At 37.4% G+C, this 18,919-nt stretch overlaps 1 protein-coding gene across 1 annotated transcript in view; it reads right to left on the bottom strand.

Annotated features, from left to right (window-relative positions):
- Positions 1-23: 23 nt before the first annotated feature.
- CENPE (centromere protein E) overlaps positions 24-18,919 on the bottom strand; it is a 37,287-nt gene continuing 18,391 nt past the window's right edge. The window contains exons 25-41 of the mRNA XM_063424031.1: positions 18,721-18,879; positions 18,031-18,240; positions 17,194-17,487; positions 16,929-17,087; positions 15,904-16,146; positions 14,836-15,036; positions 14,614-14,760; positions 11,846-12,058; positions 10,424-10,633; positions 9,714-9,923; positions 8,405-8,626; positions 7,559-7,762; positions 6,867-6,979; positions 6,269-6,366; positions 5,550-5,709; positions 4,879-5,141; positions 24-4,059 (exon numbers count right to left, since the gene is read on the bottom strand). Of these exons, the coding sequence (XP_063280101.1) occupies positions 3,962-4,059; positions 4,879-5,141; positions 5,550-5,709; positions 6,269-6,366; positions 6,867-6,979; positions 7,559-7,762; positions 8,405-8,626; positions 9,714-9,923; positions 10,424-10,633; positions 11,846-12,058; positions 14,614-14,760; positions 14,836-15,036; positions 15,904-16,146; positions 16,929-17,087; positions 17,194-17,487; positions 18,031-18,240; positions 18,721-18,879 (3,204 nt within the window). The 3' untranslated portion in view covers positions 24-3,961. The remainder of the gene's footprint in view (positions 4,060-4,878; positions 5,142-5,549; positions 5,710-6,268; positions 6,367-6,866; positions 6,980-7,558; positions 7,763-8,404; positions 8,627-9,713; positions 9,924-10,423; positions 10,634-11,845; positions 12,059-14,613; positions 14,761-14,835; positions 15,037-15,903; positions 16,147-16,928; positions 17,088-17,193; positions 17,488-18,030; positions 18,241-18,720; positions 18,880-18,919) is intronic.

The raw sequence follows: 18,919 nt of genomic DNA, 5'->3' as shown, positions 1-18,919 counted from the left end.
AAGTATCACCAGCATTAGCTGACTCTCTTACAATGGGAATTCAAGAGATCAGTAGGATTCCCACCAAAACGCCACAACCATGTTTTTCCAAGCAATGTTTTTTTGCAGTATAAACTATTAAATTCCAAACCAGGACAAAACTTACATGATTTTTGTTGTTGTTGTTGTTAAACTGGTGATTTACCAATGCATATTTTGTTTCTAGTATTTTAACTTGCATATGTTAAAGCAGAATTAACATTAGACTGAAAAATTTTAGGACAAACTAATTTAGCTATAAGCTCACACCAGACTTAAAACTACGTGATCAGATTATTAAGAATTTGGTGTCCTACCTAAACTTCAGTTAGTTTGTTCTCAGAAAAGCCACTTCTGTGGATAAACTGAGACACACATACACGGAAGTTCAGTTTATCCTCTCTTTTTGCTGAACTATGATAGCTTTTAAAGCTTTCTAAATCAGCTCCCCAGTAAACGAAATTTTAATGACTTAATTTGCTAAAAGCATGTATTCTTCTGCTCCTAAGCTTTTGCCACCCGAATTCAGCCACAGACCTGTTACAATTGATTTCTGCTTTTTTTAGTTCAATCACCAGAAAAAATGACCAAATCTAGTTCCAATCAAGTAATAATAATAAAAAAAACCCAAACCAAACCACTGGAAATTGCATATGGAAGAGGTAGATCTATATATACACCTTCTTTCCCAATTCTGGAAGAAAAATAAGTCAGTCTAATTCATTTATTAGAACACCAAAATGCTGGTAGCCAAGGGAAATCTCTTTAATCATAGTGGGAAATATAAAAAGTAACAAACCAAACTGAAAAAAAACCCAAACACAAAAAAAACCCCCAAAAAACCAAAAAAAACCCACCCAAAAAACCCACAACCAAACCAAAAAATCAAAAAAACCACAACAAAAAAAACCCCACAACCAAAAAAAAAACCCCAAAAAACCAAAACCAAACCAAAAAAACCAAAAAACTTCCAACCAACATAAAACAAACAACCCCAAAAAAACACCCAAAAAACTCCCACCACAAACACACCAGCACTTTGCATTTATCCTTGTCAGAAAATAAATACCTGTGGCTCTAGACATTGCAGTGCCCAACTCTGTAATGCTATTTAGAACCTGTATATTTTTGGCTTGTCGTGCCCTTAAAAGCTTCCCAAAACACATTCCAGGCCAGAGATTGAGTTAAATCCTTGCAGCTTCCTAGCAGGTACAGTGGTTGGCAGTTTTGAGCAGTTCAAACTAAATAGAAGGTTGGTTCTTTATTAAAGTATCACCTCCATCAGGTAAAAAATCCTTGTGTGACTCCCCCAATTCAAGAGACTGCTGAATGCTCAGGAACATCTCAGTATTTTTGACAAGCCTTTTGCTTGTCAGTTTTGGTGACCCAAAGAGGACCTAATCACTGAGAGATTTATTCCTCTAAAATAAGGATGATGCTTTTGATGCAGGTTTCTTAGGCATGACTTTCTCATCTCACGATGATGATTTCATCCTTAATGGAGTTAATCTCAGGTTCAGAGTGCCCTATTTCTATTTAGTTGGCAGTGAATGGCATGGAGGGGAGGAAAAGGAGGAGGATCTATGTTTTAGACTTCAACCACTTTTGACAGACTCAAAGACATAATAAAAATCTGACAACAGGAAATTTTTTCACAAGTAACTGCTGCAGAAGGTTATAGAGGACAGAAACAATAAGCAAAATAATGATGGAAATGATGAAGTCAATATAGAAGATAGTAATTTGGTAACATTTAGCCACTGAATGTTGTAATCAGTATCCCTGGATCATAGCACAAGTGAACAGCAAAACCCATTTTACACATTTAATGAAACTTTATTGTTGGGTGTTGCGATGCCTCTAGGAGCACAGTTCCTGACCTGCCGGCTCAGGCACCACGGCAGACAGCAGGCACGGCTGGCAGGCAGCGCAGGCCGAGCCCATCCTGTGGCTCTTGGTTCCAACAGTGTGGAGAACACGCTGGTCACTGGCAGACAGTGGCGGAGGAATAACGGGAGGAGCCAGCCAAGTAAATCCAAAGAGTTTATTGGAGACCCAAAATACCCTCCTCACCACCTAGCAACTGCTCAGGCCGAGCCGCTCCCAGCTCTGTGACAGCCTCTTTTATTGAGGGGAGGTGCCAGGGGTGGTGAGGAACAGGGATGAGCCTGGGCGCGGATTGGGAGGACCAAACACAAGGGAGAGAAAGGGACCTCCTCTGGACCTGGCCTACCACTCCCAGAACTTTCTAGTCCTAAGGCAGGGCCCCAGGTGACAGGCAGGCTCCAGGGAAGGAGGGAGAAGGGACTGACAGTTAACTGTGACTAGGGGAATTCCAGGGGCAAAACAGTGGTAAGGTAAAATGGGGGTACATAGAACAAATCATTGTAGAGAAAACTCACATAAAAGTTATTTTATAAAGAAGCAAAACCTGTGCCACCACAGTCAAAACTTCTTATATAAAACATAAAAAATGCAGATAAGTAGGTTAATAAGAGAGTCCCTCTTGCCCCAGTGATCTCATTTGAGGCAGAAGAGTGTTAAGTCCATTGCTTACTGTGAAAAAGGCTTGTTGTGTGTGTGGCTCTATGCAGATATTTACTATATACAATAATGCTAGGTAGAAAAGTTATGCTGTATTGACATTTGAATAATATAGTAAATGTAATTTTTAGCATTAAGTTTTAGTAATAAAAGAATTGTGTGTAAGATATTTTCTTTAGCTCAAGAAGAAAAAAAAAAAAAAAAAACCAAAACAAAACAAAAAAAAACAACAAAAAGGGAGAGGCCCAGAGGTGTTTCTCAACAGAGATAACAGTTACAACAAGAAGAAGAGAACCCCCCCTTAGGACTTTCAGAAGACAAGATGCATATCTCCCTGCATCCACAGAAGCCACCTGGTCAACCCAGACTGAATCCACACGAACCACCTGGTCAAGCCCAACTCCTGGACACCCAGGATTAGAAGGGGGACTCTGGGCAAACGGGTCTGTCTTAAGATAAAGATTGCATAATTTTGAAATTTTGGTCTTCAAAAAGGGGACATTCCTCCCGAAGGAGGCCCTTCTCCTTCACAGCCTTTGTCTGAGAGGGAGGGGGGACGGTAGACCCGGGCTACCTTCTTTGCTCTTATTTGTCTCATTATTTGTCCTGTCTCTGAAAACCTTTTTAAACTTTTATTATTGTATTAATTTTTGTAACCAATTTTTATTCTTTATTAAAATTTCATAAATTTCAAAAAGGAAGTGATTGGCATTTATCACACTTACTATTTAAAAAGTCCCATACACAACTTCAGACAGGTATATTGAAAAATGATGCAAAATTCAAAGTTACTCATGGTACCATAATTGGGTGATCTGCAGGAACTTTTAAGAAGTTTAGAAAGAGCCCTTGATTGTGTGCTTTACAAACAGAAGATCAGTAACTTCAGTTTCAGTGTCCGAAGAGGTCAAGATTGTGGTGAAATGCAGTTTCTGTTGGCTTAAAGAAAACATGGTATAAAAACCACATACTAAGAAAGAAAAAGTATATTTCTTGTCAAGTCAACAGCACTCTGAAGATAAAAATACCAACACCCCAAAAAAGGGCTGTTTTAGGAATGACAGTGTAAAGTTTGAGACTGAGATGTTTCACAGTAGACTGGTTTGTGATCCATTCCTTTCTCCATTTTTTTCTTCAATACATTCATTAGCTTCTCTTTGCCATTAAAAAAATGCACATCAAAACTCCAAAGTAGAACACCAGCAGATTAGCAAATTGTGGTGCATCATCTGGTTTTCCATTTTTGTCCTCATATTCCAGCTTTCTCAGTTGTGGGAAGTAGAAACTCCAAGACAGCAAAGATGGAACATGCTGATGCTTTTTAACCTGAAGCAATTTTCTTTTGTATATGCAGATCCTGGCTGTGGCCACTGTAAGAGGAGCTTTTGAAAGAACATCTTTATTGGGTGCTACAATCAGGGGCTTTATCTTTGTCTGAAGTCCCAAACAAGCGCTTAAGATGTTCTTCTGTGGACTCTGTGCCTGCAGATCGTGTATCTGTACATAAGACAAGAACGTTAAAGCCTTTCTCAGTTAGACAAGCAGCAAAGAATACAGTGATTTAACCTTCATTAGTGTTTTGTACATCAGCTGTGAAAGCTTCCCTCTGAGGAGCTGTGTGTTGTGAGGAAAGCTCTGCAATTACCAAGTTGGCCGTCACAAAGCCAGCTATGGAGTCATGTTCTTTCTGGAAGTTCTGCTACTAATACCTCAAAAACTGGCTACTCTTCAACATGCCTGCTGGGGCCTTCTGAAAGCTGTGAGAAATATGAGGGCAGAAGGTCACTAAAAGTCGGCAGGCTAGATATAAGAAATTTGAAGTGAGGCTGAGGAACAGAAGTTATCAAAACAGCTATTATTGCAGCTGGAGCCAGGCAGAGTAGCAGATCCAACATCAAAACCTAAAGTCTACCATCTTGAAAAACTTCATTAAAAAGTCAACCAGCAGTTAACTTTATATAGTTTTACCAGAAATTTGTGCTTAACCAATGTAAAGTTAAAAAGCAAAACATTTTAAAGCACCAGCTATCTAGTAACAATATTTTGCTGATTCACTTTTAAAAGTCACTCATCCCTACTTCCACTGCAGAAAAGGAAAAAAAAAAAGTTTGTATGGTCTTCATTGGGTGAAGGATTCATTTTGGTGTTTTGATTCTGTAGAGCATACAGAAGCTTCACAGCTCAGATGGTCAGCTTTTCAACAGTCAGATGACAAACCACTCAGGAAAACTGTTATCATGCAAGTTTCAGATCTCAGGCCATCCCTTACATTTTGCATCTTCAAATCTTATAGGACACTACTACTGTGTTACATACCTGTTAGCACACCCAAGTTGGAATTATCAAAGAAATTCGTTGGACAAGTCAGAGGCAGAGGCTTTGGTAGGTCCTGAGTCACTATGTCCTGAGAAACAGTTTCCTTGGAAGGTGAAGGCATTTGCTCTTTAAAGAAATATGACGCTGCTTTCTTAGGAGACTTCGGTACCGTCTCTCGAGTAGTTTCTCTTAAGGATCGTTCTCTCCATTTTAGTGCTCTTTCTTTCCATTTCTTGAGTTCCTCTTTTAGTTCAAGTTCATCACTGCAAAGAAAAGAACCCCAGCATTCAATTAAGAAAAGTTTAAAGCAGTTTCTTTAAGGAAAAAATCCTGAAGAACAGACAGTTCCTGTATTTTCAGGTGACATGTCATGCACATGGCAAGACAATAGCTGTGTGCCTTGGTTTCAGAGGATATTTTTTAAGCTGAAATTCCTTCCAACCTACAATTCAAGTGTATCGTTTAGCATTTAAGATTCTTAAGAAAGCAAGCAGTTTAAAGTTCAAAAGGCCTTTATGACTTTTTAAGCCACTAACTTTAAATAAAAATTTATGATGTGAAATCTAAAATCAATGGTTACTCACTTCCATAGGTCTCCCAGAAAGAAATACTAATGATGTACATAAATACAACAAATGATTTGACATGTTGCTAGTCAGTTGTCCACTTACCTCAGTAGAAGGTCATTTTGTTTCTTCAGCTGCAAGTTCTCTTTCTGTAGCTTAGCTTGTTCAGATTTTAGAACAAGTATTTGTGTGCTCTGCACAATACCACTGCCACCACCACAAGTAAGGGGTATTTGGGATTGCTGAGGATCTGCTTCTTTCAACACTAGAAAAGATTTATACATATGTATGTGTGCATTATTTGGAGAGTGTTCAAAACCAAACCAATACATTTTTTAGCCTATTCCTTCTTGTGAACTTAAATATGAAACCTCACTGGGTTACAAGTGCCATTACAACAGTTACTCTTTTTCTCTACACAAAATACACCTCCCAGTATTCACACTGCCAGGGAGATATTAAGAAACATGGCATTCTTCACTGGTCCATTTAGAGGTTAAATGGTTATTGTTCCAGGTATGTCATAGCTTTGATTAGAGCTAAGTATTCGTAAGTCAAGGAAAAAGTGGCAACATGAGCTACCACCACTGCTTATCCCTCCACAAGGGCATATGTGGTTGGAGAAAAACACAGGAACTACTGTGATTCTAATGCAATTCATATATAGCTAATGTAATCTACTTTTCATCTCGTCTTCCAGTCCACCAAAATCTCCTTGTACTCCTTTGAGTACAAGGCCTGCATCTCAGTCTAGTCTTTACCTATATAACCTCAAAACTCAATGTTTAACATGAACGAGTCCCTTCTATTTATCTTGAATTTACCAGTAATATCTTGCTCTTGGTGTGCTCTTCTCAGTTCTTCTTTTAGCTTCGTTAACTGTTGTTCTCGGTGTTCTGCAAGGGCCTTATAATTAGCAAGTCTATATGAGGCAGGAAGGAATGGGAAAAAAAAAATCAGAAAACCTCAGTTTAATAGTTATTGCAGTCTCAGTTGTATTTCAATGAGCTATCAAAAACAAGACACAGCCACGTTTTACAAGAAAAACTACATAAACCTGGCTGTCAGTTAAATTTTAGGTGAAGTGCACCCAAAAGCTGGACTAATTATTTTTGGTGTATCCCTTCTCTCCAGTGAATTAGAGAATGCTTCAGTTATTGCTTTTCACTTGCCTTCTTTTGTCAGAGCAGTTTTTTAATTTATGGCGGAACATGGTTGGTTAAGAAATTTTGGTGGGTGTATAGGGAAAAACTTTTGTAAGCAATCCAAGGTGCATATAGATTTTACTTTCTCTAACTACCATAAGAACTTAAAACACCTCAAGCTGAATGCTTACCTCTTATTATATGGGAAAAATAAAGAGGGAAGTAGAAGCTAAGAATAAGGTAGTGAGAATTGTAAGAAGATAAAATTTCAACTTACTTCACTTCAAAGGAGTTGGACTGTTTCATTCTTTCCAGATCACATTTTACCAATTGCGTTTTGAGATGGTCAATTTCTTCTTTGTACAGCTCAGCACCTTTATCTAATTTTGCCTGAAAATAAAATATTTAGTACAAATATGGGCTTGTTGCTTAGCAATGAAATTAAGAGTTGTTTCCCTTGTATCTTTGCTATGACTAGATTTTGCAGGACAAGACAAGGAGTGGGAAGTTATTTTTCACTAAGGTGGCTCACATTACCAAGTAGCACTACGGTATTAGTTGGTGTCCTACTCTGTCTATTACATGCAATCATATTTTAGCAAGTTCTGCTGACTTCTGTGCAGATACAAATCTGGGATTTTTAAAGTAGCATGCAAGTATATCACATTGAGTAAATACCTCATGCTTCAGTTTAAAAGTGTTTAAAAATGTTTCAGAAATGCATCACACATAAGTGACATGTTTAGTTCCTAGTGTTGTAATAAGGTTTCTAAATGTTGCCACTGAAGGTTGCACTGGTAGAGTGTAAAACTGCCTGCTAAACAGGCATGTGGAGTGTTTTACTTAAGAATGCCATACAAAACAAATACAATGTCTAGAGAGAGCTAAGTTTCACTGACTACTGTTGTCAAGCATGCTTTGTGTCTTTCATTAGAGGAGAAAGAGAAGAGTGAAGTATTTTGCTCATACCTGAAGACTCTGCTTCTCTGTTAAGGTGGTCCTGAGGCAATCATCCATCTCATTCAGTTTGGCTTGCAGTTGGGTGAGCTCACTTGTGTCTGTTCTTAATCTTATCTGTACTTGTAACTTGCTTATCTTGTCATCTTTCTCTTTGACACTTTCTTCTACTTCATTTATTACATTTTTTAACTTCAGCATTTTTACTTCCATAGCCTATTGAGACATATCAATTAATAAATCAGTTATAAGCAGTTATGTCTAAAGGTAGTAACAGCACATGGTCATATTCTTGGCAAAAACTGGCTAAAACCCAACCCACCCCCACAAAAAAATCCAACAGTACAGGCTCTATGGCAATTCTTCATATCCAGGTCACTGGTTTGTGTCACCTTTTAATAGTCTAGAACAGTCAAGTCTAAGAAGAAAAAGTGCTTTGGAGAAGGGTAAATGTGACAAAAAAATAGAAGAGAGAAAATGAGTTCTCAATTCCTGTGATTAAATAGAGATTTTTTCTCCAGCTTCATTTCTGACATAGTGAGTATCATATACTTACAGGAAGCATCAAGAGTATCACCTTATTAAAGCCAATATTTCAAAAGCACATAAAAACCGTTCATATGAATTTCTAAACTGAAATCTATTTGTGTACAGAAATCAGGCAATTAAAATACTCATGCTACAGGCAAGAGCTCAAAATTCCACTTTGGAAATACAAGAGCTACTGAAATAAAGTGTACTCTGTATGTATTGTGGTTGCATAGATTTACAGTAGCCATCAATCCTTATTTTCAGTTTGGAGTACTCTCCCTTAGAGAGCAAGCATCAAAGTTTTCCTTAGAAACAAGTATTGGTTACCTTTTTATCTTGCTCTGCAGCCTTTAATTTATTATGAAGCCTATAATTTTCTTCTTCTAATGCCAGACTGGCAGAGCCACCAGGGGCCAGTTTTGCTTTTAGAGTGTTTAGATCCTGAAGCAACTCTTCATTTTTCTCTTTTCTCTGTTTTAATTCAACATCAGCCTTTTTACTGTAATTGGCAGTTCTGGCATCCAGCTCTGAAGAAAGTTCAAGGAGTATCTGAAAATCAGTAACATCATACAGAATAATTTTTAATAGTTTTTTTAATCTGCTAGAAATATGGCAAATGAAGAAACACGAAGTACCTTAGCCTGTGTTATTTTCACATTCTTGTTTCAGCACCCCATTTGAAAATGCTTGCTGTCAGAAATAGTACCATTATCACTCAAAAGAACAGCTTCATTCCCAGAAGAGAGGAAGGCAGGAAGAGGCACAAGAGAAGATGATAGTGTATTGTAGCTTTACCAGTATTTCTGGATAACTCAAACTCTAATATTAGAGAAGCAAAGGAATTATATTGAGAAGACTTCTTGAATGTCAGCCACAGAAAACCATAACTATTCACAGAATTTTTTACAAGAATGTATTCACCGACTAAAGGAAATTAAACCTACACATTGGACTATTCTAGAAAGCCACGTTTAACATGTCAGATAAATAAAACTGTCACAATAATCAGGAAATGACAATGTTTGCTAGATTTTTTATTTGTTTGTTAAAAGCTTTGACATAATATTAGGATCAGGGAATTCTTCCAAAAACCTTGCCAACACTCTGAAATCCCAAAGAAGTCAAGACTGACTATTGACTCTACAAAGGAAACTTTTACAAATAGGCTAAACTTAAGATTTAATCAGAAAGATGAAATCCTGTTCATGATGCAGTAAACCCTGAAAAGTGCTGTTGAGGTTTCCAAAAGAGGCAAGAGGTAAGCATAAGAAAGAAAGGAGTGTAAATATAAATTAACCTGAGTTTTAAAAATGGCTATAGTAGTTTTGATAAATTTTGGCTAGAAAAGCAACATTTTCCAGAATTCAGACTAATAAAACCCCAAATAAATAACCTCACACACCCTTCCATTTATTACCTAGAGAGCCTTTTAGAAAGCAAGTTTCCAAGTTTGGATGCATGAGGAATCTTTAAAAATCTTTTAAGTATTCAAATGTCTTACAGTTAAAATATGAGTAAGTGCTGATAATAAACAAATGATCATTAAGAGCCTTTTTTTGTCTTTTGTTTTCAATCATAGGCATTTGCAGAGTGCTTACACAAAATACATTTCTGATCCTCTAACATTTAATTTTACCTTTACTTTAGGACTCCAGAATTTAAAGACTTGCAAGAGTCTTTCATTATCTTTCTTTAGTTCTTCTTTCAGTTCCTCTGAATCCCAGTGAGTTCCTGAACAAGCTTCCAAGAACTGTATTGTTTCTTTTCTAGCACTTTCTTCCTGCTGTAATTCTGCTTCTATGCAGAGAAGTTCATGTTCCATTTCTGATACATCTTTGAGAATGCTCTTTAAAAAAAAGGAATTAAAACTTAAATACTGGTTTGATTATCACATGTCTAAATATACCTTCTATCAGTATAGGAGGAAGTATGTTTTAGCATCTAATTATCATCTAAAAGGAGTTTTTCAAGACTTAAAATTACACCCTATTGGGAAAGCAAGAAGACAATTACATTCCTGTGGCAGGTGGAAAAAAAGTCCTTATTAGCAAAAGTTTATTCCATTGTTTTAGAACAAGTCATCTTGGTATTGGACAGTATGTATTGTAGAGGACAAAGAAGTAAATAACATGCCTGCTATTTTCTAACCTATTAATTTTATTTTAAGCTGCTTTACAAAACAAAATCATCTTATTATGGATTTAGTAGCATAAAAAACAACTTTATTCCTTCACTCCCTTTAAGTGAAGTTTTAACAGATAAACCCAATGCCATTAGATTGCTACCACCACATGACCCCATGCCTTGGAATTGGTCTTCATTTTTTTTTTTTTTTTCAAATATTACCTCTGCATCCAAGTGGAAACTCTGCAGCCCTTCATTGCCATTTAACTCTTGAGATGATACTTCACTCTGCTTCAAATTAATCTTCCTGAGATAGTGAATCTGGGATTGTAGCTGATCTTGTTTTCTCCTTTCCTCAAGCAATTCCATTTCATACTTGTGAACAGTAGTGTGATATTCTCTTTTCTTTGTGCAAACAGAACGGAACAGAAGCTGTTGCAAAAGCACACGATGTATCAGTGAGCCTGTTTTAAAATGGTACCTTGCATCCAGCTAAAATACAGTACTTTATAATCCAATCTGTTTGCTCCCTGAGCCTCTAATTGTCCAGGATAACTAACACATGACTAAGAAAATCAGGTTCACAAGTGCATTATAGTAATGGCACGTAAGCCTTTTACCTGAGACAGCACTTTTCCAATATGCTATTTTTTGTAGACTCCAAAAAAAAGCCAAGGAGTCTAAAAGGTTCTAGACAGTCTTCCACAAATCTAAACTTTGAAAAACTAAGTAAAGTGTTCTTTGCTATATTTATTTTCTCTTGGGAGTTGTGAAAGGTGCAGGTGGATCTATGAGAATATCACCACGCTGACTTAAAACTTTATTCTAGCAGTGCTCGCTAGTTGAACCTTAAACATCTTTAACCATGAAAGTTAAAAGCCATCTATGGAAAAAATTAAACCTAAAATGGCTGCATCAAGTTATAAAATGAGGCTCTTTGTAACATTAGTTCAGCTTCCAAGTTAATGGATATTTATAGACATGACTGACTCTTAAGAACCTCACCCCTCTCTCCAGGCCTATGCATGTTTCCACACTTCAAGCAAAAAAATCCCAGCCCTTAATATTTCATGGTAAATAAAGAAACAGAAAAAACTTTATCATTTAATGTACTTCTGCAAATGCTAACAGGAATTCTTTCCAACTACCCTTAACCTTTTTGCTGATAATTTTAATCCAATGGAGAAACTGATTACAAACTGGGGAAGATCTGCAAGGCTGTAAAATCATCAAAGTACTTGGGTAGTTTGGCAGAGTAAGCAAAAAGCCTTTCCAAGACATCTTGTATGTCTCTTTCCCCCGCAGAGAAATACATGCTTAGTCATCTATTATTTGATTTATAGAGTATAGAAAGAAAATTTCATTTTCCAATTAAAATGGAATAATATTAATGAAATAATTCTGTGCAAAGCAGCTGAACTACAGTTAAAAACTAAAACTGATTTACACAACTAAGCTGTTCCAGTTTTCTAAGACTGTAAAGCAATTACTATCAACTTATTTTGTCCAATGTATGGATTCTCAAAACCCAAAGCTAGAATATATAAAATCCTAGCTGTTACCATTGAGAGCTTATTAAAAAACACCAAAACCCAAATCCAAGAGATACAAAGCATCCACTTATTCAACATTTTAAGTTGATACCTTCAATTTGGTCAGTAACTTCTGGAAACGAGAGTTCATTTCCTCATTTTGAGTTTGAAGTGTTTTGACTTGTTTACTCTGCTCCAACGTAAGCTGAGGCAGTATCACAGCTATCAGTGCTTTCTGACTATTCAGTTCACTCTTTAGCTTAAGAGACACTGTAGAGAGACACTCGTATCTCTTCTCCATATTTGGGAATTTCTCAAGAAGCTCCTAAATGCAAGTGAAACAAAGTAATTTGTTAACAATAAGGAAAGTGTGAATAGCTATAAAAAGAAACACAAAATAAATTACCTGACTCCAGGATGAACCCCTACAGTATGTACTGGTTTTATAACAGGAAAAGTTATTATGATTAAGACTTCAGTTTTGATTTGCCACAGGGATGTGACAAAAACACTAATCCAGACACAAACCCAGATAATTCCTTAGTTTTCCAGCAAGTCATTTCACAAACTCAATTTGTCTTTGTGGTTTAGATTGCCTGGCCACATCAAGACGTGTAAATCAGGCATGAAAATAATTATTGCTTGTTCACAAGAAGGCAAGCTGGCCTTCCATCAGAATGGACTTCCCAGGTTTATATCTGCTTCTCCTTTCTTGAAGGAAAGAGCTCTTGAAATGGGTCCTAGCACTCTGCCATGAAAAGGAAGCTGTGAACAAGCAGTGAGCAGGCTCAGTAGTGCTACAGGCTTGAAGACCCAGTAAACTGCAACCCCAGTATCATGTTTAATTATCTCTATGTCACACATTTCAAAATAAGTATAAAACTCCGCTGACATACTCCCTCCATCATTGGTTCTTAGTTGAAAAACCAAGATTCACCAGTTTTCTTAACTTTTCAACTCATAGTAAAAACAGTGGAACATTGGGAAGAGGCAGACCAGATCCCATCTATTATGTAAGTCAGAAGGGGAAAATGCTCTTAAAAGGGAACAGCTGATGTTAACTTGATTCATTATGACTTAACTTTATTAGTTGTGCTGGTATTTTGTTTTCCACTGGATTGTGGTTCGTAAAGAAAGTCCTATGTTGTAGTAGGGTTTGAGCTCAGCTCTTTGTTTGTAGTTTGAGGGTCTTAAAAGTTTGTTTTGTTGAGTTATAGTTTATTTCTTCACTGTAATTTGGAATTTTGGTGTTTCAGGTTTGCAGGGCTTTGTTATTGGTGGTAGTTTACTTTTTCATTGTAATTTAATTTCTTGTTTGGGTGCCAGATGTGACAATGCAGAGTGAGACAGAGTCCCCAGGCAGCGCAAAGGAGAGCCCTCTACTGCAAAAAGCAGACCTCTTTCAGCAGTTAGCTGGTGATCAGTTTACACAGTTTTACTGCACGAGAGGCCCAAGTCAACCAACCAGCACACACCGTGATGTGGACATGACGTGGACATGTGGCAGCCACGCAGCTCATCTCTCACATCTCTCCACCACTATCCCAGCTGAGTCACTCTCCCATAGCTCTTCTGCTTAGCCAAAGCAGCAGGCCTGAGCCATGATTTTACAAGGGTAACAAGGCCCTTATTTTATAAGGCTTTACCTGTATGCAACAATACACATTCATAAATCCTGGTTTATTTTAGCTTTTGGTAGGTTACTAGCACTTCTTATATCTGTGTGAAAATATACTCAGGATAGCTAACTAACAAAAGGTTTGAGGAATTCCTACTTTGAGGGCAGAAGCACTTGAATGAAATTAATTTGTTTGACACCGATTTAGTATTTGATGGGGAATAATGAACAGGAGGATCTGGGGGTATTTTAAAGAACTGAAGTGGAAGAGTGCTTCTATTTGAGGTTCAACAAGGGGAACTGCTGGGTCACAACACTCCCCATGCAGTGCTACAGGCTGGGAAAATAGTGTCTGGAAAGCCTCCCAGCAGGAAAGAACCTGGGGGTACTGGTCAACAGCTGGTAGAATGTGAGCCAGTGTGTGCCCCAGCAGCCAAGAAGGCCAATGGCTTCCTGGATTGTGTCAGGAATAGTGTGGCCAGCAGGACTATGAAAGGGATCGGCACTAGCACAGCCACATCTCAAATCCTGTGTTCAGGTCTGGGCCCCTCACGACAAGAACAGTGTGGTGCTGGGGAGTGTCCAGAGAAGGGCAAAAGAGCTGGAGCACAGGTCCTGTGAGGAGCAGCTGAGGGAGTGGGGGTGTTTAGCCTGGAGAAAAGGAGACTGCGGGAAGACCTCACCTCTCGACAACTGCCTGAAAGGAGGGTGGAGCCAGGTGGGGTCAGTCTCTTGTCTCTAGTAACATATGTTAAGTTGCCCTTTCATTAGAGGGAGAGGTTTAGACTGGTAATTAGGAAAGAATTCTCAATTGAAAAGGCTGTCAGGTACTGAACAGGCTGTGCAGAGAAGTGGTGGAATCAGCATCCCTGGAGCTATTTCAAAGATGTGTACATCTGGCACTTAGGGACAACGTTTAGCTGTGATTCTGCCAGTGCTGGTTTAAGGGTTGAAATCTGTAGTCTGAAGGTCTTTTCCAACCTAAATGATTCTATGATCCTACATGACTAGTTATTTTCATAGGGGTGGCTGGATAGTAATGAAAGCAAGTGAGATGCTCTGTGAACATTAAATTGAACTTCTCAGTTGACATGATGTGTGCAATCACTGAACAACAGCAAATCGAGTGATCCCATGGTATGGAGCATCTTAGCAAGATATGCAAACCATTTTATACATAATGCACAAAAAGCTTATGCTCAAAACCCAGTGTCATTAAGTTCATATGTGCATTCATAAAACAAGCAGAAAAATAAGCTTACCTTAATTTTCAAGGTTTTTTCTTTCAAGATGTCATCAGCCACCCCCTCTGCAATATCCACTGTGTTTACCTGAATGGACATATTATTCAGGTTTCTCTGCTTCAGTTGTTCTAAAGCATCTTCCAGTTTTGCCTTTGTTTCAACACACTAAAATAAAAGCATACATATCTAAGTACCATTCAAGATTATGAGTAACTCAGGTATGCAAATTGCAACACTCACCAGCTCAGAATTTCTTTGCATTTCTGTCTTGAGCTGGTCCCGCTCAGATCTGACATCCTGAAGAAGTTTTTGTAGCTCATCTTTTTCTCGATTAACTGATGAGATTTGTTCTTTAAATTGTAAAGAGTAACTAGTTCTTTCAGCTAATAACTGGTTCTTCTCACATGATACACTATTTAGTGTCTCCGTTAACTGTTGAATCTACAATGAACAGAGGAGAAAAACACAAATCACATTTTGGTGGGTGTAGTGTTTAGGTATCCTCTAAAGTAGTCAAATCAGTTGCGTCAAAATCACAGTTTTTGATTTATAAAATTCACACTAGCAGAAAAGTTAAAAAAAATTTTAGTGTTCTAATAACACAGAAAAAAAGAATTACAAGAAAGAGGAAGAGCATGACACCCAAAAAAGTCTACAACAGTCAAACTTGGTCTTCTGTAAAGCAAGAGGAATCAAAGAAAAAGGCAATCAACCTATGTCAATATCACAAAAAAAAAAATAGAAAATGAGCATAAAAAAACCCCAATGTCTTTATATTTTCTCTACTGAAGAGTAATACTTGTTAAACTGCAGCAACCCTCAATTATACTCTTTTATCTACAAAGGAAGAATTTGACAGGTGAAAAGCTAAAAAGCACACATTATAAAAAGAATGAGTTGGAAAGAACTGAGTGCAAGACTTTTAAAGATTGTCTGGTATTCAGAAAGCGTGAAAGGCACCAAGGATTCAAAAACCAGTTAAGTTCATACTGTCTACACAGTGCCTTTTAAAAAGCTGGAATACATGTCCAAGTACCGATCGTTGTATTAAACATCCACATGTATGATAAATTCACATTCATTCCAGACAGACCAATCCAATGGGTTACAAAGCTGAGACAAACTGAGGATGTCATTACCAAATGTCAGTAAAGAAGCTTAGACAAAATCCTTTGTCCATGTCCATATTTGTTCAGCAACCATAAAAATGGACTAAGAATAAAAATTAAATTGTTTGTGCAAATGTTTAGCACATCAGTAACAAAACATCAGAATACAAAATAGTGATTAAATACCAAAAGTCCTCACCTTGCTTGTTAGGCTGTCCTTCAAAATCTCTGTCTGCCTCTGAACCTTTAACAAATGTTCTTCCCTTTCTTTACAAGCCTCTACCATTTGCTGTAGCTCCTCTTTCTCCTTGTTAAGTGAAGTGATTTTCTCAAGCTGCTGACACACTTGCTCATTCATTGCCCTTTCAGTTTGTTCCTTTTCTGCCAGGAGGTTGCCATACTCAGCTGAGACACGAGTCAGGTTTTCAGTGACTTCAGTGAGCTGCAAAGAAAAAATCAAAACCAGTACTGGTATTTATAATCATGTCTTGCCTGGGCAAAAGTACTTTGGTACTCTGGAGAAAAAAAAAAAAACAAACAACCAGTAACATTCTAAGTTCCTAAATTTTCTTCTCCCAGCAATGAGGTTTGGATGGAAGAGTCATCATTCAGAAGCATTGCCTGTACATATGGGTTGTTATCAAAGGATTATTTTAAGGAAGACATCCCCAATGGTTTCCTGCTAGAGTTAAGTAAAAAAAAAACCACCAACCCCCCTGATTTTGCTTAAAAGCCAATCAGATGTCAGTGCTTCTGTCTCCATGTTAGGCAAAAATAAACATGTGAAAAAAACACGCAAGACATTCTAAATCCATAAAAGCATCTCAATTGCTGACAGGAGACATTACTGAGAGCTAAAAATGAAGCCTACAATCCACACTGGCTTCAGACATGCAAACAAAAAGTAGAGAACAAATTTATAATAGTGTAATAAATTAAAGAATGAGCTAAGCTGTCCTAAAGTTGCTCAAGGATCTTCAGAATTACTTAGCTAATTTACGTTACTGGACTGTAAAAAATTTAAGACTGGGAAAATGGACAGAGATCAAAGTGCAGTTGTTGATTCCAAATAATATTCAGTCATTCAGCACCAGGACATATTCAGTTATAAATAATGGGATTCTCTATTACGTCTACTGCAGCCCTACAAACTGAAGTTTGCAGAAGATACGGGCTGCCGCGCCCCAGAACACTTTTGGGTTTTTTGACAAAACTGCTTCTGACCTTCTGCTGCAGTTCATCGGTTTTTTCCTTCAATGCCTCTTGCGCCTTCAAGAGCTGATTTTCTTTCTCTGAAATACTTCCTTTCAGCTCCACAATCATCTCCTGATGTTGTCCAAGAGATTCACGAGTACATCTCAACTCCTCCTGCACCTCGCAGTTCTTTGGACACAATTAAAGTACATTAACACCTGAACAACACTTCCAAAATCTAAGACAGAAATCCACTAAAGCTGTTCTCCTACAGGAAGGAGACTACTTTTATTACCTTGCTAATTGTCTCCTGTAGAGTTTCTCTTAGCTGGTCTCTCTCATTCTGGAGATCTTCCAATTGCATTTTAAAATCTTCATCATCATCATCATCTCTTTCTGTCTGGCTACTTATTTCTTGGCAATTATATGGTTTCAAAATAACATCTGTTTTCCCTGTTTTTTCAGATTCTCCTTGATGCTCACTGGCCTTTGCTTCCTCCATTTCATGCAATTTCTTTTTTGCCTTGCTCAGCTCTTCTCTCAGAAGAGACAACTCTTGCTCCATAGATTGTCCTTGGATCTGTGGTATCTATTTTGGAAGAGATACGATTCAACAGATTTAGGAAGCAGCTTTAGGAAAAACATATCTGACAATTTGATTATATACAACAGACAGCAATACTGCTATAAAAACACACACACAAAAGTGCAATCAGTACATATAATTACAGGAAGTGTTGCTTGCAATGTCCCTTTCAGTGCCAGAAAAAAGTCAGTTCTGCCTATACTTTAAAACAGCCAAACCACCCTCTTTAGATGAGCAGTTATTAGCTTCATCTACTTAATTACAGAACATTTGCTTTGCAGATCGTTACTATCCTGTATCAATATAATGTTTTAGTTATAATCATTCTCCTACTAGACATCCACATATATATACATATATTCAGACACAGATATATTTATATAAACATTACGGGTGGCCTCTATCTCAAGTAAACCATAATAAACTTGGAGTTTAACAAGGTGCAGTTGAGTACCACTACCCTTTTCTGCAGTGTTTTTTGCAATTATTTCACTCAAGTGCAAGTTTATATAAGTAAGCTTCCCATTACAGCTTTAACATAATTACCAAAGTTCCTTCCCAGCACTCCTCTTTTTTCAAAAGTAAACTCTCCAGCTTCTCCTGCAATGAACGGTTCTCTTGTGTAAGGAAAGTTATTTGTTCCTTCTGCACCTGAAGCTGATCACTTTCTTTACAGCTATTACGTTCTGATTTCTCCTGAGCAAGCTGATCTCTCTCTGAGGTGAGGATTTTCATTTCTTCTGTCATTTCTGAGATCTAGTAAAAAAATATGCAAAGACAGCAGTTTCATCAATTCAATATTAAATTAAATGCCAAAGTTTTGTTTGATTCACTCTGCTTCAGTATTTATAGCAGCCTTTTGGAGTACATTGGGATCTGGGCTGCCATTGACAATCATGTGTTCACTTCTCAGTGGAACTGTTGTAAATAATGAAATTTTTTATATTTTAAATATAAATCATCCTCATTTTGACAGTTAAGTAACCCTCATCTCCTCTTCCATTTCTTATCCAATGCCACTACTCAAATCCACAACCATGGGGCACACAAGTTAAGCAAATTACATTACACCTTGAAGTTCCACAGAAACTGCAGCAGGTGGTAAAGATTTAGATTAGGCAGTAGTGTTTCCTTACCCAGTTGCTGCCAAGAGCCTAGAAATTTTTTAAGGACATGCAAAAGCACCTACAAAAGCAGATTAACTGGACTTGTTCTAATTATTGCAGAAAGTTTTACCCGCATTTGAAGTTCTTTAATGGTTTTTCCTAGTGTCTCTTCAACACTCAGAATCTGAGATTCTTTTTCAGAAATACTTTTTTCCAACTTCTTGACAGTGTTCTGGGATTCCTTCAAAGAATTTTGTGTATTTCTCAGATCTTCATGAGCCAAAATGTTCTTTAGAATACAAGAGAAAAAATCCACACAGAAAAAACAC

The sequence above is a fragment of the Prinia subflava genome, chromosome Z (genome assembly GCF_021018805.1).
Source record: "Prinia subflava isolate CZ2003 ecotype Zambia chromosome Z, Cam_Psub_1.2, whole genome shotgun sequence".
NCBI classification, from domain to species: domain Eukaryota; kingdom Metazoa; phylum Chordata; class Aves; order Passeriformes; family Cisticolidae; genus Prinia; species Prinia subflava.
The sequence above is the reverse complement of the archived record's forward strand: the minus strand, read 5'-3'. Positions and strand labels throughout refer to the sequence as shown.